The sequence below is a fragment of the Paroedura picta genome, chromosome 9 (assembly GCF_049243985.1).
Source record: "Paroedura picta isolate Pp20150507F chromosome 9, Ppicta_v3.0, whole genome shotgun sequence".
In the NCBI taxonomy this organism is placed as follows: Eukaryota; Metazoa; Chordata; class Lepidosauria; order Squamata; family Gekkonidae; genus Paroedura; species Paroedura picta.
Window position 1 is genome coordinate 60,676,946 of NC_135377.1, and position 23,493 is coordinate 60,700,438.

At 44.8% G+C, this 23,493-nt stretch overlaps 1 protein-coding gene across 2 annotated transcripts in view; it reads left to right on the plus strand.

Annotated features, from left to right (window-relative positions):
• The first annotated feature begins 1,974 nt into the window (after window positions 1–1,974).
• Window positions 1,975–23,493, plus strand: part of RIPOR2 (RHO family interacting cell polarization regulator 2) — a 114,803-nt gene continuing 93,284 nt past the window's right edge. For both annotated transcript variants that reach the window (XM_077353001.1, XM_077352994.1), the window contains exon 1: window positions 1,975–2,153. In XM_077353001.1, the coding sequence (XP_077209116.1) occupies window positions 2,072–2,153 (82 nt within the window). In that variant the 5' untranslated portion in view covers window positions 1,975–2,071. The remainder of the gene's footprint in view (window positions 2,154–23,493) is intronic.

Here is a 23,493-nt window from a genome sequence, read left to right on the forward strand (position 1 = left end):
AAATAGTGCAAAATAAAGTTCATTTTAATCCAGAAAAACAAAACAACACTGGACAATGAACCTTTTAATGAACCTGGTGTGGGTTTCTTCTAATGAAAACTGAAGATAGGTAAGAGTCTGTGATGCTCTCATGTTTCACTGGGAACATTCTGCTTTGCTCAGCATTTTACAGGACAATGTTCTGTGACTGAAAAAAGGATGTTGAACTGGATTGGGAAGAACACCTTCTGTGTACCACACAGAAATTCTCTAATGTGTATAGGAAGGCAGTTTTTACAAAACCACAAAAGGGGGAGTGTACAGTTTCTATTAGTTGATCAAACAGGATATCAATACATATTTTAGATATAAACATATTTTTGCTATAGATTTGCTCATGGATGTATATCTTGTGCCATGGGAGAATTCAGACTATGTATTACATCATACTGTTGAAGTTAGTACATGATTACCCCAAAATGTGGTTCTCCAGATATCCATGGACTACCATTCCCATGAGCCACTGGCAGCATGGCCAACTGGCATGGGCTCATGGTAACTGTGGTCCATGAACATCTGGAGAGCCACAGTTTGGCCACTTATGGTACGTGATGAACTCTGCATAGATCCATTCATCATACCTTCTCAAAATGCCTCTTTGGATTTGGATAATTATCTCAAGGAGACACTGAGATGAACAGTGGGAAACGTGGTGCGTGAGCTAAGAATGTGGACGGTCTAGAGCAGGGGTAGTCAAACTGCGGCCCTCCAGATGTCCATGGACTACAATTCCCATGAGCTGGTTCACTGGCAGGGGCTCATGGGAATTGTAGTCCATGGACATCTGAAGGGCCGCAGTTTGACTACCCCTGGTCTAGAGACAGAATCTGTGTTCCCTTTTTGGTTGTAGGGGACAACATGGCCTAGACTGGTGGAGGGCTGGGTGGATGGGAAGAGCTAGACCTTCGAGGCCTCCCCATCCTACAGAGGCTGGGGGGGGGGGGAGACAAAAAATGCCCCAGTTGGCTTTGTGGTGTTTCGCACCACAGTTTGGTGTAGTTTGGAGAGCCTGCTTGGTGTAGTGGTTAGGAGTGCGGACTTCTAATCTGGCATGCCAGGTTCGATTTTGCACTCCCCCACATGCAACCAGCTGGGTGACCTTGGGCTCGCCACGGCACTGATAAAGCTGTTCTGACCGAGCAGAAATATCAGGGCTCTCTCAGCCTCACCCACCTCACAGGGTGCCTGTTGCGGGGAGAGGAAAGGGAAGGAGATTGTAAGCCACTTTGAGACTCCCTCAGGTAGAGAAAAGCGGCATATAAGAACCAACTCTTCTTGTTCTTCTGGGGCACTTTTTTGTTTTGGTTTTTGCAGGAAGGTGGGATTGTGTTCTCACAAAATATCCCACCTTGAAGAAGAAGAAGAGTCGGTGGCTCACCAGATTAGAAGTCGGCACTCCTGACCCTTACACCAAACTGGCTTTCCTTCCTGCAACCCCCCCCCCCCTCCTGGTAGAACCACTCCGCCATGGCTGCCTTCCCCACAAGAACACATTTCTGTGGTGGACTCTGCTCCTGGACTGGCATGATGCTCCCTTGGCCGGATAAACTGCTCAGGGACTGGAAGGGCAACCTCCTGAATGGAGCTGACATCATATACTTTTGTACTCTGTATTTTTGTACTCTGCTTATATATTTTGGTTACTTAGTTATTGGCGACGTTGTTCTGGCACCTGCAGGGTGGGATGCCAGCTCCTGGACCTGGCTGGTCAGTGGCCGTTCCTTGCTTCTGCCCATTGCTTTCCATGCGGCCGGCTTGTGCGGCTAGCGGGCAGCGGGGGGCAGCTTCCCTCCCCCGGGCCTGCCGGCCGCCAGCGGAGCCCTGCAAGCGACACCGGCCCGGGATGAAATTACGCGCCTCCGGGCGGCCTTCATGCATAAACCATGGCGCGGGCGGAGGCGTCCAGAGGCGGCCTCCCCTCCCCTCCCCTCGTGGGCAGCTTCTCCCCGGCCGCCTTGGCGACCCGCCGGCGAGCAGAGTGGGCGCTGCCCGCCGGCCGCATGTGCTGCGCTGCCTGCCGACGCCGCGGACCATGGAGCTGCCCCCGCGCCCGTCCTGCCGCCTGGCCGGCCCCCGGCCCTGGAGGCGCCGCTTCAGGCGCGGGCCCTTCAGCAGTAAGTGCCCGCGGGGCTGCCCTGGCCCTTCTCTCGGCTCTCGGCCTGCCTTGGCACGGCCCACCGGGGGCGATGGGCGACGTGTGCCTGGGGGCCGGGAAAGCCGGTTAGTTCCCTTGGGTGGGCTGCAGCGCCACTGAAACGCAGCGCAGTCGCAGAGGGAGAGGAAGGCCCGGGGGTGGGATGGGGAACAGGTGCAGGGGAAAGCAGCTCTGGACCTAGAATGACAGCCCCAAAAGTGCAGTCGCAAACAGTCCCTCGCAGCGGAATCCACGCTCTGGGATCGGCGCTCCCCCCCCCCCCGGTAAAGTTTCTTTGGAGACAAGAAGAAACTCCCACTCAAGCAGAGGATAGGGCATGTGGGAATCCAGTTCAGATTACAATAAGGAAGAGAGCTTCCAGTAGGGCTGTCGGGAACCTCCTGGCCACCAGCAAGGATGGAGGGGGTCGGGCTGCCAGATCCAGGTTGGGAAACTCCTGGAAATTTGGGGCTGGAGCCTGAGGAGGACAGGTGGAGTGCAGTGCCATAGAGTCCACCTTCCTAAACATCCGTTTTCTCCTGGGGAGCTGATCTCTGTAGTCTGAAGATGATCTGTACTTCAGGCGATCCCCAGGTCCCACCTGGAGGCTGGCATCCGTAGCTTTTAAATAAGTTTTAAGTTGCTACATTTCTGTGGTATGCACCTTAAAGAAACAGGACAGTCTCTGGGAAATGGCTACTTTTTGAAGTAATGCAGAAAGAACTCTCTAAGTGTAAGAGAAGTGCAAATTAAGACACCTGTTACCTGTAAACAAAAGATACCCAATGCTTGTGGTGCTTTTTAATATTGTGTATCCAAATAGCCTTCTCTGGCTGTTTGGAGTGTCATGTCCTGAGAGAAAAAGGATGGTTATGCAGATCTGAACTAAATGTGTCACTTATTCTGCAGTTCTGCAAAATGATAGGTAGCAATTGCAAGGTTGCATGGTTTTAGCCATTTTCTTCCAGTTGTGAGTATGGCAGTGCAGCTTAGATGTTAATGAACCGTATTGTTCCTTAAGCAGATACATGAAAATGTCCTTCACATCTACCACTTGATTGAGGTATTGTGAGAGCTAAGGGGTGCAGTTTGGAGTTCACCAGAAATCAGTGTTAGTTCTTCAAGAAGAGTAAGCATTTGGTTAAAGTGTCAATTTCATACTTTTCCAGATGTTTGGGGGGGGGAAGTCTGAACCATCTGTCATTACTATAATGGCTTGCAAATAGGCTGAAGTTTTCTGGCTCAAGAAAATAACATGCTACAGCACCTGAGTCTGAAACAACTAACCCCCGTTTAGAACGGGAAGAAACATTTTAATTTTAAAATCATGGCCATTTGGTGGATAGATGCTTTCTGCTGTGTTGAAATTAAGTCATATGGTTTTGAAATTTTGGGGGGATACAGTGTATGCTCTATTCTTTACTTTGCATTTTGGTTGAATTGTCTCTGCAGACATCTTCACTTCTGCAATATCTTTGCTGAAATGTTCATTCTGATCCCTGAGATCTTGTTGTGTATCAGTTAAGGAATTATCCAGAACATAAGCTATTACGATTTTTAGTTCGAGAAGCCCTTCACCAATCAAGCAAAACGCAAAACACAACGTTGTAATCAATTTGATTTAGAATTCTACATTGTTTTGAGAATTTTATTCCTTACTGTTTATATTCAGAAGCTGTTTGGAGGGCTCTGTGCTGTCGCTTTCCCTAGTGTGGAAGTGGCCAGGGAATATGCTCATAGGAGCAGGAAGTCTCCCATTGAGCCAATCAGGACACTGGAAGAGATAACTTGAAAAACATTATGCTAAATACACATTTCCTCTAAGGCCCCCTGCAGGATACTCTTCATATTCTGTTCAGTTATGTACACTGCAGATGCTGCATGTTCCAACACCCTGGACTTCCTTGGTGGTCTCCCATCTGTGAAGTAACTAGAAATGACCCTGCTTAGCTTCTGAGACCTCATGAGATAGGCATGGCATGGGCCATCTAAGTCAAGGTGGGAATTCATGCACTTACAAGTAAATATGCTTGGGCTGGGAACCCATGAACCATATCCCAGTAAAGTCAGTGTCAAAGTTCTGATGCACTTTTAGTGGTCAACCAACAGCAATTATTCAAAACACTGGCAATAAGTAATCTTTTAGTTTAAGCTTAACATGGACACTATTATCAGATCATCAGACTCTTTTGGGAAAAAGAAACAGGAGAGAAAACACTTGCTGGCAATAGCAAGGTAAGCGGGAATTACATTTTGATAACAAGGACTTCCTTAAATCCACTCTCTGTCGTTTGCTAAAGTTAAATTTTAAAAGGAAAAATAGACATTTTTTTGTTTATAAAACTATAATATTAGGAAAAGGATTAAAAACATTTAACCACGTATGGATTTTGTTTGATTGCAATGGCCCACGGCTAATGCAATAAACTTTTACATTACAACTACTAGGAAAAAGATTTACGGAGAGATGATTTGTGAAAGAGCAGTACCTTCACCTTTGGCATACAGATTTGGCTGAGCCAAAGAGCACTGGGGAATTGTAAATGAGGCAGCAGCTGATGGGTGAAAACAGGTTATTTGGCTTGACAGCCTGATTTAAGCCTGAAGGTATCATTAGAGTTGATACTATGAAATATAAAATAATTGTCAGGGCCAGCAGCAGCCTGATTATCCATGGCTGAAAAGAAGGTAGGGTCGTGGAAAGTAATAGGGTGGGACAGGTGCACGTGAATTGCTTTTTTCCCAAAGATTGCAGCAATTGTTTGGAAATTCAGAGTGCAACTGTGTTGATTTCCAAACATGTAATCTAGAAATATCAGACAAGCCTGTATTAGAAGACTTTTCTGACAAATGCAGAAGTGTTTCACTTACTTTCTCTGTAATTGCTTGTTTTCCTTGTGTTCCAGTGAACATATGTAGCAGAAGAAACTGAACTCCATGAATTTTCTCTTTAAGAGTCATATTTCATCTGTACATTTTTGATCCACAGGTCTTTCTTGGTAGGTCAGTATGATTTGTTTTACCAAGTGACTGTTCATTGCTGTGCAGGCATTGTTGTGGTGGTGGTTTTATCATTTCTTCATAATCAGTGCTGGCTTTTAAAAAGTATATACAGTAGTTCTATTTCTATAAAGGTACCTGGGGACAGCCAGGAAGACCCAGGGAAAAAGTAGGCTGTGCTGGCATTACCAACTAATTACGTTCAATCCACCCCAGCCAAGACTTCACTTTATTCTCAGTAACAGAAGACAGAGCTGGAATATCCCGGCATATCCGAGAAGTGTCTGCCCAGCCCTAGGAAGGTGTTATTCCGTTAACCAACAACTGATTGATCTTTTCCATTTTCCCCCCTTTGTTTGTTTTTTATTCAATCTGGAAGGACGCTCAAGTCATTAACTTATGCTCCATCTTGTTTCAGGAGCTATTGTGACTCACCCAGACTTTTGTGTCAATGAAGCTATGGCTCACGTTAACTTAATTAAAGTATGTTGACCATGTTGCCTCACCCAGGTTCTTGTGCTCATGCAGACTGGGCTCATAACTGCCTAATCAAGGTATTTTCCCCACTTTTCCTCACCAGAGTTTGACAGACAGTAACTTTAAACCAGCCAGTGAGCTTCGAATGTCACATTTTGGCCAATCAGGTGCCTGGGAAAGTGGATCCCCCATGTCCAGCTATGGGACCCTTTGACATAAAAAGATAATCCTAGATAAGTGAAAAGTGTGCCAGGTTTCATACTACCTGAACACCCCTGAAACCCTGCTGCAGACATTTTCTCCATGCTTATCCAGCTCCTTGCTCTGCTCCTTAGACTGCTGTAGACCTCAAGGTCAGGATGTCTCATCATATATCCCTTCCCTAAGTCTTCCAGTGTCCTCCCTCCTACATTTTATAAGGGTGTCCTCTTGTTGGGGTGCCTGTGCCTGTGTGGTTACTTATGGAAGAAGTTCTCCAGGTGCTTAGTGTAGGTTCTTTACATGTTTACTTCCGCCCTGACCTGGATAGCCCTGGATAGCCAATCTTGTCAGATCTCAGAAGCTAAGCAGATACCTCCAAGGAACACTAGAGGTAGGCTATGCAAAAGCAAAAAGGGAATGAAAACCCAACCTTAACAAAGTCAGGAACTCAAAAGTTGAACTATAAAACAATATAAAATGTTAACAATTATTTATTAAAGTGCACCAATATTAGGTTAAAAACGCACATGAGATGCACACTCTAGGAAGAGTAAAACAATAGCTGAGAGTGTTGTTTTGAGATATTACATATTTTAGAAGTTGGGGCTCTAAAAAGAAACACTATACCAGTATTTGTAGGGGCTACACCTAACAGATTTCCCTTGACCACCCAGCTGTACTTCATAATTGGTTTTAGATTTATTTAATATTATTGACCACTGAGGAAGACCCAGTAGGGTCAAAACATGTTTGGTCTGTTCATATGGAGTTAGATCTGTATAGTTTTTAAATATAATTTTTACTTTGTTTTTAACTTAATATTGGTGCACTTTAATAAATAATTGTTAAAATTTTATATTGTTTTATAGCTCAACTTTTGAGTTCCTGATGGAGGTAGGCTATGGCAAATCACCTCCAAACATCTGTTGCATGTCTGTATCATAGAATCTCCTGGCTACACTACACACACACACACACACTCACACACCGATACGATAAATAACAATAATAATAATTTTGTATACAATAGGTTTAGTTGTTTGTGGTTAAGATCATTCTCACTCACAAAATTTTAAGGGGCTAATTTCCCTACCGAGATCCACCTTGGTATAAACAGGCCAAAAGCCTTGTGTTGTTCCTTTCTGGAACCCTTTTAAGGCTCATATTCCATCCTCTGGATCAAGTTTTGGTAACCGTATTGGGAAAGCATAGCAATACAGTCAGTGAGGCTTTTAAAATGGGTGTTTAGAATTTCTGCTCCACTAAGCCAAATGCAGCCTACCAGCTGTATATGTCAGCTGACTAGGGACTACCTTGCATGGGACTACCAAAAATGAATTGCCAGATACTCAGCTATAAGCCATAAGTTGTGCAGGGCTCCTTTAAAGTGTGCCTTTGACTTGCCAGACTGTGCATTTATAGTTCTCTTCCGTTCCTCCTGCTAACAAAACCGTCCACGCTGCATTCGGCTTCAGTTGAATAAGCTTTCTTAGTTTGGATTCTCTTGAATCCTGCATGTAAGTCGTGCAGACACCGGTTGCTATGACAGCACAGACTCACAGCTCTCTCAACACCCCTTGTGAATGTGCTGCGTAGCTGAAGAGAAACTCATTTGTAGGAACAGTAGCTCAATAACTTTGTCTCTTATGTTCCAGCAACATTGTGCAAGCGTCCTTGAAGAGAGCTTTAGTACACAGTAGGGGAAAATTTTCATAATTAGCTAAATGTCTCAACTCATCTAAACTATGTTTTAAGTACCTTTCCATACATGCTACTGTTTCAGTTTCTAATGCATTTATGCCAGTCTAAAGCAGCTAGTCTGCCTCTTTTCCTCCTTGAAATTGCCTTTGCTTTCTTCTGGCTCGTACCACTTAAACCAGGGATACCCAACCAAGGTTCCAGGGATCTCTGGGGTTCCACAAGAGCTCCCCAGGGATTACGTGGCCTTTCCCAGAAGTTCAGAGGGCTGCTGACATCACTGGACCCCCTTCCCCTGTTGCTCTACAGGCATAATCTCTTTCTCCACAACGGAATAGGTAAATGATGGATCAACTGATTAGCTGGCTCCCACATCTTATTCTTTCATCTTACATCTTGCCCTCAATTCTTTGAAGGCTCGTGTCACCACTTCCAGGGTTCCTCAAAGCCTAAAAAAATACTTCAGGGGTTCCTCCATGGTCAAAAGGTTGAAAGAGGCTGACTTGTACAGCTGTGGAGAATGAAGATGCCTTGGTACCCTCTCACCCCCCAGCATATTTTTTTGTGGTTGTAGTGCTGGGCAGGGTTGGGAAGGCAAATAATTTGATTTATCAAAACACAACCAAAGCACTAGAAGATCTTCTAGGAATCTAAAGACCAATATATTCTGTCTTGCATTTTCACAAGCATGGTCTAGCTCACAAAGTATAATCGAGCTCACAAAAGCTTATACTGTAATAAAATTGTTAGTCCTCAAAAGGCCACGATATGACAGTTTTTATATGAACAAACAAACAAACAAAAAACACAGAAATCTTTGAGACTGGAAAAGGTAGCTGTGTACATTCCTTGTCTCAAAGATGGTGCTGTTATTGCCATCTCTTCAAACTTAACTGGGGGGGGGGTTGCCCATTTGGTATATTGTGAATTTCTACTTTTAAAGAGCTAGAAGGACATCCTTCCCGACCCCCTCCCACCCAGTTGGGACAGTCTTCTTTTCTAAATTTCTCTTTTCTAAAAGCAAGCAGTTGTGTATGAATGTAGATCTTAGCACAAATGTGTCAAGGTAATAGTTGGATTGTTATCACAGACCAGCAAAGAAAGCTTTTTCTTCCTCCTTCTTTGTTCATTGTGCAGGTATAAAGTGCCATCAAACCTCAGCCGACTCACAACAACCCCATAGGGTTTTCATGGCAAGTGACAGGCAGAGATGGTTTGCCATTGCCTTCCTTAGGAAAGTCTTTCTTTCCTTGTCTAAGTACCCCCCCCTTCCAAGATCTGACAAAACTGGGGTGTACTCTACCAATCCAGATCTCTTTGTTCATTAGCAAATGTTATAAATCAAGAGACTCAACAGGGAAGTTATGATTGAGATAATATTTTAGCACAATCAAATTTAATGTACCAGAGAACCAAAAAGAACATTAAATGTCAGTTTCTAATACAGAGGAAATTAACCAGAGATATAATGATATTGGAAGTTGGGTCTAGGGGGGCTTAAGTTAGTGAATGACTCAGCAGAACACGAAAGGGGATTGAGCTTGGAAGGAAGCATCTGTAGTGATACATTTTGACATTTTAATGTTGTTGTTGTTGTTGTTACTATTGCATTTATTTTCTATCCCATCTCATAAGACTAAGGATGGGTTACAAAGCATCTGCCAAGGCCTCTGCAGGCTTCTGCGGGTACCTTGCTGCCGGTGGCCGAAGGGCTCCCTGTTGGCGATCCCCACCCCCATCCCACAAAGTGCCATTGCCCTCCCTGCGAAATGCTTCCTGAGGCCTGTCCCAGGGCCGGAGGGGGCAGGGGGTGGCTAGCACGCATTGTATTGTCATATACAACAGACTTTGCTGCTAGTTTTGTGTATAATTATGGTCACCGTATCTCAAAAAGGACATCACAGAATTGAAAAAAGTGCAGAGGAGAGTAAAAAAGATGATTCAGGTAACTTCCTTATGACGAAAGGCTGGAGTATCTGGGATTTTTCTTTTTAGAAAAGAAACAACTGGGGGGACATATGATAGAGGTTTATAAAATTATGCATGGGGTAGAGAGAGTTGACAAAGATAATTTTTTCTCCCTCTCTCAAAATGTTAAGCCATGATGGCATCCAATGAATCTGATGGGCATAAAATTCAGGATGGGCATTATTACTATTACTATTACTATTACTATTACTATTACTATTACTATTACTATTACTATTACTATTACTATTACTATTACTATTATTAATATTCAAAAACACTTAGGAAACCAATTGTTTGCTTCAATTGCTTTTCCTGGAATACATTTGAGCACAATGAGTATCTGAGATTGTTAGCATGGCTGCTTTCTCCAGTGGTGGAATAGTTTAGATTCCAAGTTGGAGGTCCGTCATCTCAACTTCCATTCATATAAACTCGTAGCAATTTTCAGCTGTGCTATAAACAGCATCTGTTCAGCAGCCTAGGAGTTTTAAATGCCTGAAGAAACTGACTATGTGGTGGAGTAACTTCACTGTCTGCCTTTGTTCTTCACAGTTGGATTTACAGTCTGTCACTTTCTTTTTGCGACCAAAGTTTTGTTGAAAGGCAGGAAGGCTGGCACAATTCTGAAGTTTAATTGGAAGATTGGATATTTTTTTGCCAAAATAATTTGTGATCAGGTTTTTTTTTATAACCTGTTTCTTATTACTACGTATGTCATGGACCCAAAAACTTTTGTACTTGAGTCACTAGTGGGGCATCTTTTGATGTAGATAGACATCAAACAGGAATAGGAGCAGAGAATGATTTTGCACTTGTACCTAACACAGGGTATCTGGACTTTATTTACTGTGCATTATATCCATGTCAATAAGGATACTGTAGGCAACAGTTCTAAAGAAGTAAAACTGGCCAGAGCCAGGGCTTTTCCAGTCCTGGCTCCATCCTGGTGGAATGTTCTCCCTGATGAGGTCAGGGCCCTCTAGGGCCTTAAACAGTTTTGGAGTGCCTGCAAGACCGAGGAGTTCTGCCAGGCCTATGGGTGAGGCCAAGAAATTAACACTGAGAAATGCTGGCCTCCTTACCCACAAAACAGAAAATATGCCACCTGTAAAACACCAACCCACCCAACTAAATCAGGCACCATCTATAAGGCTAAGAATGCAGTTTACAAATATAATATTATATTTACTTAATATTTCTGGTTAGGAGGAGGAGATGGTCTCATGGTTTAAGTGCCACTCAGTGCTTAACACCCACTCAGTGCTTAACACCCACTCCTCCAACTGGCTTGCCTGTCTGTCAAGCGGCCAGCCAATTGCCTTCCATCCCCCACCCCGGAACAGCCCCTTCTCCTTCCAATTCCCTTCAAGGTTCAGAGGCTGTAGATCCCTGCTGCGTGAGAGCTGCCCCTGCCAGCGAGTTCCCTTTCCCTGGGGCATTCAGCCTGCAGCCTTTCCAGGTCCTGGGGGGAGGGAGAGGCCATCCACAGAGTTCTTCCACCTGTTATTCTCTGTTCATACAGATACTAGATTTTAAGCCCATTTTATGCCATTAATAAAATGGGCGCTAGAAGTCCCCCGCCCCCACGGCGAGAGGGAAAGTCTGCAGAGTGGGTGGGGACGGCTTGGAGCGGCTGTGAGAGGCAGGCGAGGGCGTGGATGGGGCTGCAGAAGAATGTTGGGCTCCCGATGCCGGTAGGCTTCAGCGGGGCCGGGCTTGAGAGGGTCTTACCTCGCGGCTGTGGAGGGCGCGGTGGGGGCGGGGCTGGCGTCGGCCAGCCATCTTCGTGGGCGGGCGTCGTCGGCGGGAAGATGGAGGCCGCAGCGGAGGGCGGCCATGTCCGATGGCGTGTTAGCGAGGGCGCCGGGGCAGGCTCTGAGCTGGGGGTGGAGGCGCTTGACGGCGGCGTTTCGGTTGGCGGCCGCATCGTCGGTGTCCTGCCGCTCGCAATCCTGCTGTCCTGGCATTTTGCGAGCGGCAAGTCGGGCGCTGGAGCGGCAAGTCGGGCGCTGGGGCTTGGGGGCGGGCTGGGAAGGGGACGGCCGGCGGCGGAGCAGCGTGGTCGTGGTGGGGGTGGGAAGGTCGCGGAAGGGCCTCGTCAGCGCCGCAGCAGCAGGGCTGGGAAAGGAGCAGGGCCGCCGCGTCTTTGACGCAGCCAGGCCCACCCACGGCCCGGGGCACTTCCAAGCCTTCTCTCGGCCGGCGGAAGCTGCTCCGCCGGCCGAGAGAAGGCGGCCAGGTCCCCCGCCCCCCGAGGCTCTCCCAAGCCTTCTCCCGGCCGCCAGAGCGGCCTCGCGGCGTTGTAGACACCGCGAGGCCGCTCCGCCGGCCGGGAGAAGGCAGCGCGGCCGCCCGCTGACCTGTGGCTGTGCGGGTGAAGCAGGCAATGCCTGCTTCGGGCGGGATGGACACTTGGAGGGGCCAATCAGGAGCCGCTTTGCGGCTCCTGATTGGCCCCTCCGAGTTTTTATCCCGGACCGGCCCGGCCCTAACTCCTCCCCACTACCCCTTACTCTTTTATTCAGTCCGTGGCACCCGTGGCGCCACGGCTGTGTACAGATAAGGAGGAGACTACCAGAGGAGAGATAGGGGGAAGTTAGCGTGCCTCCCCATTTCTGCCAAACACTGCTGTGATCGGCCCACGCCCAGTTCTGGAGCTTGCAAAAAGGCAAACTGACTAATCCGCCATCTTCTCCCCCCCCCCCTCCCAATATAAGTTTTTGGAAGTTGAAGCTCAGTTAGTAAAAGGAACTGAAATACATCTGCCAAATTATATACAGTAGGAAAGTGGAAGAGAGATATTACATAGAGGAAACTTCTATATGGACCTTTGAATTTTTTTGTTGGTTTTGCCAGCTATGCCACAGTGTTTCTTCTTTCACTGATGTTGTAGTAACCATTTCCTGTGGCTGCCTATAATTATTTGCTTATAGTTTCTATGAACCCAAGTCATTACTTCTTACAAATCACTGTTTTCCCCTCTCCCCCAGTTTTTCTGACGGAATGCTGCATGTCTCTGATTCAGTCTGGACATAGCTAGAATTTGAAATACATACTGGTAGGGAACAATTCTTATGGTACTAATTATACTCACCACTGCAAAATTTTGTTTATGTATTTTTGACATTTAGACCGCACAATCTCAGACAGCAAATTCAGCTCTAGGTGTAATTTATAAGTCTACAATAAACAGGATAAGACATTAAACTATAAGCTACAAGTAATAAACATTTTTAAAAATGCACATCTAACAACAGCAGCTAAATAAAAATAAGAGATTAAATATTGTGTCTTGACATGTGCCTGGGAACAGATTGGGAGACAGTGTTGATGGGCTAAAAGTGGAGTACGCTGGTGCCTGTGACCCACTCCAGTTGACATCCTGGCTGTAACATTCTGTACCACCTGAAGTTTATGAACATTTTTCAAGGGCAGCCCCACAAAGTACACGCTGTGGCAATCTAATCTGTATGTAGTCAGGTCATGCACCAAGTTCATTCAGTAGGGCTTGGCTATTGTGCACAGGAATTTAGACTTCTATTAACATCTTGGCCAAAAGCATTGTATTCAATAAGCTGCAATGAATTTTGTTTATCTCCTTTGGAAGGATGGAGTAATGCGTCAGTGCTTCTAGAACTGAAACTTGCATTCCAGAATATCTTGTATGTGGACCAGTCTGGCAACATTTAGGCTATCTGAAAAATGTACTATACCCTGAAGCCTGTGAAATAAGCTTACAGCTGGCATGTTTTTGTTTAAAGGAATGTTCTTTCTGAGACTCTGAACTATTCATTTAATTAACATTATCGTTGAGAAGTGTTTCAAATACAAGAAATAATTACTATTGAGGTCACTGTTGCTAAAAATAACTTTTTACAATGTTAATATCTTTTTTCAAAATGTGCACATTTGAAATCCCAAAGGGCGGCAAACCCATTGGGGCAGATTAAAATTTGGTAACCGTGGAATTTTTAGTACCTTCTCCCGTAATTCCTTCTCAGCATTGTGCTTGATCCCATCTTCCTAAAATGTCACTGGGGGTGTAGTGTGAGTCTCTCAGAATCTCCCCCTTATGGCTTCTCAGCCCTGCCAGGACTCTTGTTTTGTCATTTGTTTACCATGTTGTTGCTACAGTTTTATATTGTTTTTATCTAGTGATAAGCCAGTGCTTGTTTCTCGTGGCCCTTTCTGACATACTCCTGGTAATACTGATTGCCACCTTGGGAATAGGAGGGAATTTTCTTCGAAGCCAGATTGTCCAGGGATCATGAAAGGTTTTGCCTTTCTCTGGGCATGGAGCAGGGATCACTAGGGGAGGGGGAGGGAGAGATGGTTGTGAATTTCTTACTTTGTGCAGGGGGTTGAACTAGATGACCATGGATGTCCCTCCCAGCTCTTTGCTTCTGTGCTTGGACAGTCCCCAAATACGTAGAAACCCTATGTTATCTGAGCTTGGTTTGGTTTCGCTAGTTTAATTTATCTAAAAGCTTAATAGCTGCCAATTGCTATTTGTTCACATGTCATCTAGTTGTGTATATGCTTCCTTAGTGGATAAAAAATTGCCAGCAGGAAGATCCGCACTTCTATAGAGCAATTCATTTCTGTCTCATAGGAATCTGAACCTGTCATCAAATCCATAATCCCGCAAAAGGAAGTACTTGTTTTTACAACTTTAGATGTGGAGCGTTTGAAAGGATCTGGATTTTAAAAAGCCATTGTTTCTAAAACATGAGTTCATGCTCGGTATGTATTGTGACACTTGCATTTCATCTTGGTTTACATTAATTCAAGATTAGAAAAACATGGCTGGTGATTCTACTTTGTGGTGTTAATATTCCTGTTGCAATATGATCCACATAGGGTTGCCAACTGGCCTGGAGAAAAATGTCCCACTCTTTAATAGAGGTTTCAGAGGGAGCTATTTACAAGGCGGTGCTATTTAACACTCAGCCAGATAAAGCTTTGATAGTATATTTCCACACATTGTGACTCTGACAAGGTACTTTTCTGCAGGCCGGTGAGCAACCATAGAGCCACAACATATACCTTTATCACTGCCTCATTGACAAGATCAAAATCCATTTATACTAAATTTCCACACAACATTTGTCCAGGGATGGCACCAAACTCCAAGCTGACCCCCCACCCCACCCCCAGGGAGGTTGCCTGGGTCACTGGGTCGGGGCAGTCCCAACAAGGTCAGCATGAGAAACCACAAGCAATATAGTTATTGGGAGATTTATTTACTGTACTCAACATTATGCTTCTATGACTGGGCAAAGAATAGAGGAGTAAGAGGTATTCAGCTCAAGAGATTTATGAGCATGGGTTTTTAGGGGTGCATTTAACCCATTTTTCCTAATAGCCACTGTTTACTTCCACAATGATAAGTGAGGGAGAAGGAGGTGTCTGTATGAAGCATACTGTTTCTCAGAGAAATGAATGCAACTTACAGTGTAAATAAGAGCTTTTTCCTGGGAGTAGGTCCCATTGAATAAAACGAGGCTGCTTCAAAACAGAATAATTCATAATTCAAATTCAAATATTGCCTTGAGAAAATATCGAATGCAATGACCTAAACATTTTGCTTGAAAAACAAACAAATGGTTACAGATTGTTTCCAAAATAATCTTTTAGAGTTTAAACTGGTTGTGGTGGCTTCATTCCGCTCTTCTAGTATTAGATAGCATTCCTCATGAAGAACTGCAGTCATGGGGGTATTCCTGATAGGGTGCTGTGAAGCCTTCCAAACTGGGATCAGCAGTCCCTTTCCAGCCTCAACCAATATTGTGTTCATGTTCATCTGGAGAACCAGTGTGGTGTAGTGGTTAATTGCAATGGACTGTAATCTGGAGAACCAGGTTTGATTCCCCACTCCTTTGCATGCAGCCAGCTGGGTAACCTTGGGCTAGTTCCAGTTCTCTTAGGACTGTTCACACAGAGCAGTTCTCTTAGAGCTCTCTCAGCCCAACCTACTTAATAGGGTGTCTATTATGGGGAGTCCTTTTGGTACTCCTTCAAGTTGTGAAAAGCAGGCTATGAAAAAACCAGCTCTTGTTTGGCAAGATTGATATGTGTGAACCTGCACAATGAGTCATATTTTCAGTTAATTCTGCATTCTGTGTTTTACAATATTCATCCAATGTGCACACATATTTAGATGGTACAATGACCCCCTCCACACTTCCCCACACTGATGCAAATTTTCCCACCAAAAATTATGTTCCTTCTCAACCTGAGCTGCTCAAGTAATGTGGCTCCTTTATTGAAAGTTATAAACTAGGCTGCCCATCCTGTTACTAAGATATTGGCTTTTAACTCAGCCTTGGAATATTAAGGGAAGGCGCAGGAGCCCTTTTTACCAAAACCCTTCAGAATGGAACTTGAGACATTGTTAAAGTCAACAAAATTAAAGATTTTATTTAACACATAGGGAAAGGTCAGGGGGAATGAGGAGTAAATAAAGTTGAGGTAAAAAAATCTGTAGTTATACAGTCTTTAGTTCTTAAATTCAGGCTTTAGAGAGTTGTAGAGGCTTATTTTTTTAGTTCTTAATAGTGAGAGGCTTTTGTATCTGTGCTTTCCCAAACACTACAGTATTCTTCTTTGACTTTCCTTAAACTCCACTGGTTTTCTGAAGGCTGGTATCCTCTGTCAGTACCCAATCTCCCCTTCTCTGAAACACCAGCTTTCCCCTAACTCCTGAGGTGTCTAAAGTAGTAACTTTTCAGTTGTCTAGGCAAATTCTCAGAGCAAATTTCCCTTTTTAACTGGGCAGGAATTCATCTCTCCTTAGAAGTGATATCCCCTTTCCTTTGGCCTGACTGGAAGCCTCAGTCCACTACCCCAAATCACCCTGCCGAATATTATTCTCAGTTCTACTATCTGTGTAGAACTGCTTTCAACTTAGATGGAACCCAGACATTTTAATCAAAACTGTGTTTTCTGACTAAAATCTCTTCAGAGTAATTATTCAGCACTTAAGGTACAGAATGGTCTCTATCAGATCAGAATTCCCCCAGCACACTGTTCTTATAGGAGTTCTCTCAGCTGTTGGTGACCAATCACGGTGCTTGGATCAGCCTGTCACTTAAGCTGTGTGAAGGTTTAACTCTTCACTTCCTGATTATCTGATTCTTCAGAACTTTGAGGCTTGCTTTTAAAGTGCTGTTTGTCACAAATGGCTAAGAGGAAGACAAAATAAGAACCATTGCAAAGCATTTTTTAAAAATTGACCAGGCTGTAGAGGAAGCCTCAACAGCTGATAGGAAAATGTTGCAATTATCTTCTGGTACAACTCTTATTCACTTATTTCACAGAGTGATGCCTCTTGTGCTGTCTCATAGCTCCGAAAGAATTGTTTAAGGATAGTAATCCATAAAGAGCAATTTCATACCAAAAAATGGATAGTGCAGTTTTAAGCATGTGTACTCAGAAGAAATTTGGACTGAGTTGGGGGGGGGGGTTACTCATTAGTAAGTGTACCTAGATTTGAGATCCAATAACCATCTTTAATGCTTCTGGTTTTCCATGAGGGCCAGTCAACTCACAAACATGGAGGTCTTTTCATCCCTTTCCCATTGCTTCTCCCACAGCAAATGACAATCAGAAATATAAGCAGGGAGTCCTGAGAAATTTGCAAGGGACAGGGTAGCCCAGTGGCAACAATGACCTGATGCCACCTTGTTCACTCACTCATTTGACCCCTACCACTTGTTCCGCCTGCCATTCTACTCCCTGTTGCTTCTGTGCCTCCCTCTCTGATACTCTGCTTGTCTTCCTGACCCATGCAGCTTGGTTTGTCTAACTTCCTGGGACACGTGGTTTCTCCCGCCCTTTGAAAAAAAATGGTGGCTGAGATTCACAGCATCGTGCCTCAGGAAGATATTTTCATTAAATAAAATGATTTTGGATTTTAAAAAACAAACAAAACCCTTTATCTTTTCTGCAAGCCCGAGGGATCTCCCAGGTCTTAAAAAAAAAAACCTTTTCTTTACCTGGCTAATCCACACAGAGGGTGGGTTCAGAATTGGCTACAGGACACTGCTTCAGGGGGTTCTATTGAGTTATCATGGTTAAATTCACGGAGGACAGGTCTATTAACTAACCCTGCATTGAAACTGTTTAAGCTGGTTCATATTGCCACATTTGGGGAAGCCAGTTTTGTATGCTTCCTAGTTTTAATAATTTTGTAAGTCCAGATTCTATTGCCCACTAAGTCATTAGGTGATCCTGTGTTCTAATACTAAAACAGTGGGGGAAATGTATCTGTATTCATTTTTCAGAAGTCCTTTATAATGTTTAAAAAATTCTATCTTGTTTCCACTTAAATGTCTTTTTTCTGTACTAATCACAACCTTTCCCTTTATAGTGGATGCTCCAGTGAGTGCTCTGGACCTGTTGTGCCATTGTACGGTTGCATTGTTGTACTGTTATATTATTGTTATACTGTTTACTATACTCTTATACTGTTACAACCACTGTTATTATTGTATGATTATTAATGAAGACTGTTTCATGTACTGTTTATAAGTTTAATGTAAACCGTCCTGAGCCTCCGGGGAGGGCGATATAGAAATATGATAAATAAACAAACAAACAAATAAATAATCTCTGGATAATTCTGGCTGCCCTTTTAAAATTCTTTTCAAGCAATATAATTTTTTTTTTTGTTTGAGACAGGGTGACAAGAGCAATGTTCCCAGAGCCACCATCTTGTAAGTTTACATACAGGCAGTATAACCAATCATTCTATCTTTGGTCTCTGTTCTAGCAAATTTAATGTAGAATTTGCCTTTTTGCTGATGCTGCACACTGAATTAACCCTTTCATTGCCCTGTCCACCCTGTCAGTCATTGCTGCTGTGAAAAACTGTTGTTTGACAGGTCATGAAGTTATATTTCTGTTCCCAGAATGGGAGCTATTTTCTCACTGAAAAGAGGAACATGCTGTTCATAAAGCTTGCTTCAGCTTTTTTCATGTACTCTCATCATTAAACCTACATTTGAAATGGATAAAATTACATGTTGCAACTGTGCCATGGTCAGCCTTAGGGTTACCATCCTCCAGGTGGCACCTGGAGATTGGCTATTACAATTGATCTACAGCTGACCAAGATCAGTTCCCCTAGAGAAAAAGGCTGCTCCATGGCTCTGTACCCTGCTGAGGTCCTTCCCCTTCTCAAACACCGCCCTTCCCTGGCTCCGCCACCCAGAATCTCCAGGTATTTCCCAGTGCACAGCTGATGACCCAAGTCACCCTTCAGCTTAAACCTGCTCCTTTAGAAATATCTAACAAAAATTTACTGGGGGGTACAGTCTCTTTTAAGAGCCTCTTGTGGCGCAGAGTGGTAAGGCAGCCGCCTGAAAGCTTTGCCCAGGAGGCTGGGAGTTCAATTCCAGCAGCCGGCTCAAGGTTGACTCAGCCTTCCATCCTTCCGAGGTCGGTAAAATGAGTACCCAGCTTGCTGGGGGGTAAACGGTCATGACTGGGGAAGGCACTGGCAAACCACCCCGTATGGAGTCTGCCATGAAAACGCTAGAGGGCGTCACCCCAAGGGTCAGACATGACTTGGTGCTTGCACAGGGGATACCTTTACCTTTACCTTTTACAGGCTCTTTACCTTGGCACAGGATGCGTTAGCCATCCATCAGATAAAAGATTTATTGTAGAACAATATAATGCGTGTTTGCATTAAACATTCAGACACGAGGGAAAGGTATTTAGTCACACTTCCGTGGCTTTCATCCAGGTAAGCCTGATAATAAATGGTTAAACTGAGGCAAAGAAACTAATTCTCCAGCCAGTCCCTCTCTGGATGTATATGAACTTGCTTGTTCCATTCATGTGATTCCCATAACATTCTGAACACCTGAGCCTGCTAACTTCTGCCTGTCCCAGCTCTATAAGGAAGCAAGAGGAGGAGGAAGAGGTGGTGGTGGTCGGGGTGGGTGGGAATTAATGACAAGCACAAACCCTGAGAAATATGGCTGCAGTGGAGACGTTTTGAGGGGGTGGGTAGGATTGTTTTCTTAGCTGTTTTTGGCGCAGAGTGGTAAGCGGCAGAAATGCTGTCTGAAGCTGTCTGCCCATGAGGTTGGAAGATCGATCCCAGCAGCCGGCTGAAGGTTGACTCAGCCTTCCATCCTTCCAAGGTCGGTAAAATGAGTACCCAGCTTGCTGGGGGGGTAAACGGTCATGACTGGGGAAGGCACTGGCAAACCACCCCGTATTGAGTCTGCCATGAAAACGCTAGAGGGCATCACCCCAAGGGTCAGACATGACCCGGTGTTTGCACAGGGGATACCTTTACCTATTTTCAATGTATTCATGTTGTCAACTGCTCTGAGATGGCTGGTCCAGGAGTGGTGGTCTGCAAGTGAGATTAATAAATAAATAAATGTGAGGTAGCAGCCTCTCCCTCCTGCATTGCTCCTGCTGTCTTGCCCTCACCCCCACCTGCCTTTGGCCTGTCCTACCAGCGTATGAGCAGCTAACAGGCCTTTCTTTCCTCCTGGTTCTCCAGCAGGAGTCTTGAATCATAGTGTGAATGGCCATTAGGGGGGAATAGGAGAGAAGGAGTGCTAGGCAAGAAGGAGGATACAGGAACAAGAGGTGTTGTCAAACCAGATAAGGGATACGCTCAAGGCAGCAAACAGGATTCTGAAAGGTAGCTGGTTAAGCAACATCCTCATTCCAGACACAGGTTGTTTGGACCGTAGATGAAATTCTAGTTCGACTATGCAAAGTCTGTAGTGTGAATAATTCAAAAGGATATGAAGAATATCCTGCAAGGGGCATCAGAGGCTTAGGGATTTCCTGATGTTTTTCCTTTCCTCCAGCGTCATGATTGGCTGATTCCTTGTGGATTCTCTTCAGCACCATTGCGGTGGCGGTATAGCCTGCTGAGGGCGGTGTGTGGGCAAGCAGGAAGGAAGAAAGGGAGGGGACTATTTTCCTGCAGCAGAAGGAGCACCTGATTGGCTCACTGGAGTTCCCTTAGAGAATGGAGACTTCCTGCTCCTTTGAGCACACTTCCTCCCTGCTTGCCTCCAGAGCAGGAGAGTGACGGCAGACAGCAGTTAGACAGACAGCAATTAGATGGGCAGGAATATTCCCCCTTCCGTCTTTCTACACAAAGTTTGTTTCTCTTCTAAATAAAACTATTTTATTATTTAAGCAGTACAGTGCTCTATGCCTCTTTGCACCTATAAACTCTGCCAATGATTCTGACCCTAGAACGTTATAGTGGCTGGCAAACAGGAATTGGATCTATGGACCAGCTGACTGGGTGTCTAGGCAGGGCTGGTATGTCAGCCGAGATCTCAGTCTATCAGGATCACAATGGGTGCACGGAGTACTGATGGTGGGAGAGAGACGGCACCAGAACTTGGCGCCAGTTTGGGACTTCCTTACACCATCTGTTTTTCAAGCCAGACTATGAGTCACAGTATAGTATTATATGACAGCCTGTTAAAAGCAGCTGATTTTAGATGGCTACCAAGAATGTTGTTTGCATGATTCTCAATGGAAAAGAAGAGACGTGGGGCATGGGGAGGGATTCTCAATCACTTTGGCTCCTGCTGTGAAATCCTTGCAATGCAGACAGGCTCTAGTTACATGTCAGTTTAGCAATCCCTACCTTCTGCTCTTGCAGCTATAACAACTTGTTAATTATTTGTGAAGTGATAGGCTGTAAGTTCTTTGGCTCACATTTTTCATACTGTACATGTTGCCGATGGACATGTCATGTGAGAATCCTCCCTTTGCTAATAGGCCGCTGAGGGATCAGCACCTTCCTAGTTGGAGACGTTCAGGGATATAATAATGCTGAAGTAGTTGTCGTGAACGGGGAACGAAACAACTGCATGTATACACTGGGAAGTTCTGCTGCTGCTGCTGTTAATGGTAAGGATCTTGCAAACAGACTTGTAGCTTTAGCCATGCACAGTCTCAAAGTTTTAAAGTCCAAGTTGTCACCAGTATTTTATAAAGTCATATTTATTTCTGACGCTTTTGGCATATCAGTCATTTATACGTGTCATGCTTTTCTTTCCAGTGGGGGCTCAAGGTGGCTTACAACATTGTTCTCCCTTTTTATCATCAAAACAATGGTCTTTGTTGTTGTTAGGTGCAAAGTCATGTCCGACCCATCGTGGCCCCATGGACAATGATCCTCCAGGCCTTCCTGTCCTCTACCATGCCCCGGAGTCCATTTAAGTTTGCACCTACTGCTTCAGTGACTCCATCCAGCCACCTCATTGTCTGTCGTCCCCTTCTTCTTTTGCCCTCGATCGCTCCCAGCATTAGGCTCTTCTCCAGGGAGTCCTTCCTTCTCATGAGGTGGCCAAAGTATTTCAGTTTCATCTTCAGGATCTGGCCTTCTAAGGAGCAGTCAGGGCTGATCTCCTCTAGGACTGACTGGTTTGTTCGCCTTGCAGTCCAAGGAACTCGCAAGAGTCTTCTCCAGCACCAGAGTTCAAAAGCCTCAATTCTTTGACGCTTGGCCTTCCTTATGATCCAAATTTCATAGCCATACATTGCAACTGGGAAGACCATAGCCTTAACTAGACGTATTTTTGTTGGCAGGGTGATGTCTCTGCTTTTTAGGATGCTGTTTAGATTTGCCATAGCTTTCCTTCCCAGGAGCAAGCGTCTTTTAATTTCTTTGCTGCAGTCCCCATCTGCAGTGATCTTGGAGCCCAGGAAAATAAAATCTGTTACTACCTCAATTTCTTCCCCATCTATTTGCCAGGAATTGAGAGGGCCAGATGCCATGATCTTAGTTTTCTTGATGTTGAGTTTCAAGCCAACTTTTGTACTCTCCTCCTTCATCCGCATCAACAGGCTCTTTAGTTCTTCTTCGCTTTCTGCCATTAGAGTGGTATCATCTGCATATCTGACATTGTTGATATTTCTCCCTGCAATCTTGATCCCAATTTGTGACTCATCTAACCCCGCCTTTCTCATGATGTGCTCTGCATACAAGTTAAACAGGCAAGGCGACAGTATATAGCCTTGCCAAACTCCTTTCTCAATTTTGAACCAATCAGTGATTCCATGCTCGGTTCTCATTGTTGCTTCTTGACCTGCATATAGGTTTCTCAAGAGACAAATAAGATGCTCTGGTATTCCCATTTCTTTCAGAACTTGCCACAATTTGTTGTGCTCCACACAATCAAAGGCTTTAGCATAGTCAATGAAGCAGAAGTAGATGTTCTTCTGGAACTCCCCAGCTTTCTTCCCAGTGCCGTGGAGAGCCAGTTTGGTGTAGTGGTTAGGAGTGCTGACTTCTAATCTGGCATGCTGGGTTCGATTCTGCACTCCCCCACATGCAGCCAGCTGGGTGACCTTGGGCTCGCCATAGCACTGATAAAACTGTTCTGACCGAGCAGTGATATCAGGGTTCTCTCAGCCTCACCCATCTCACAGGTTGTCTGTGGGGGGGGGGGGGAGGAAAGGGAAGGCGACTGTAAGCCACTTTGAGCCTCCTTCGGGTAGAGAAAAGCGGCATATAGATCTCTAGTTCTTCTGCCTCTTCAAAATAAATGGTTTAGTTCAGGTTAAACTGAGTATCTGTTACTTGCTCATGGTCACCCAGCAAGGCTCCACCCCCAGAGTCTCCTTATATGCTGCTTTTCTCTACCCGAAGGAATCTCAAAGTGGCTTACATTCGCCTTCCCTTGGTAGAGCAAGGATTGGAACATGTGTCTGCCAGATCCTAGTCTGATAGTTAAACTGGGGTTACCAACCTTTAAAGCCTGCAGGCACCTTTAGCATTCTGATACAACATGAAGGAAGAGTAGGAGGAGGAGTTAGTTCTTATATGCTGCTTTTCTCTACCTAAAGGAATCTCAAAGTTGCTTACATTTGCCTTCCCTTTCCTCTCCCCACAGCAGACACCCTGTGAGATGGGTGAGGTTGAGAGAGCCCTGATATTACTGCTTGGTCAGAACAGCTTTATCAATGGTGTG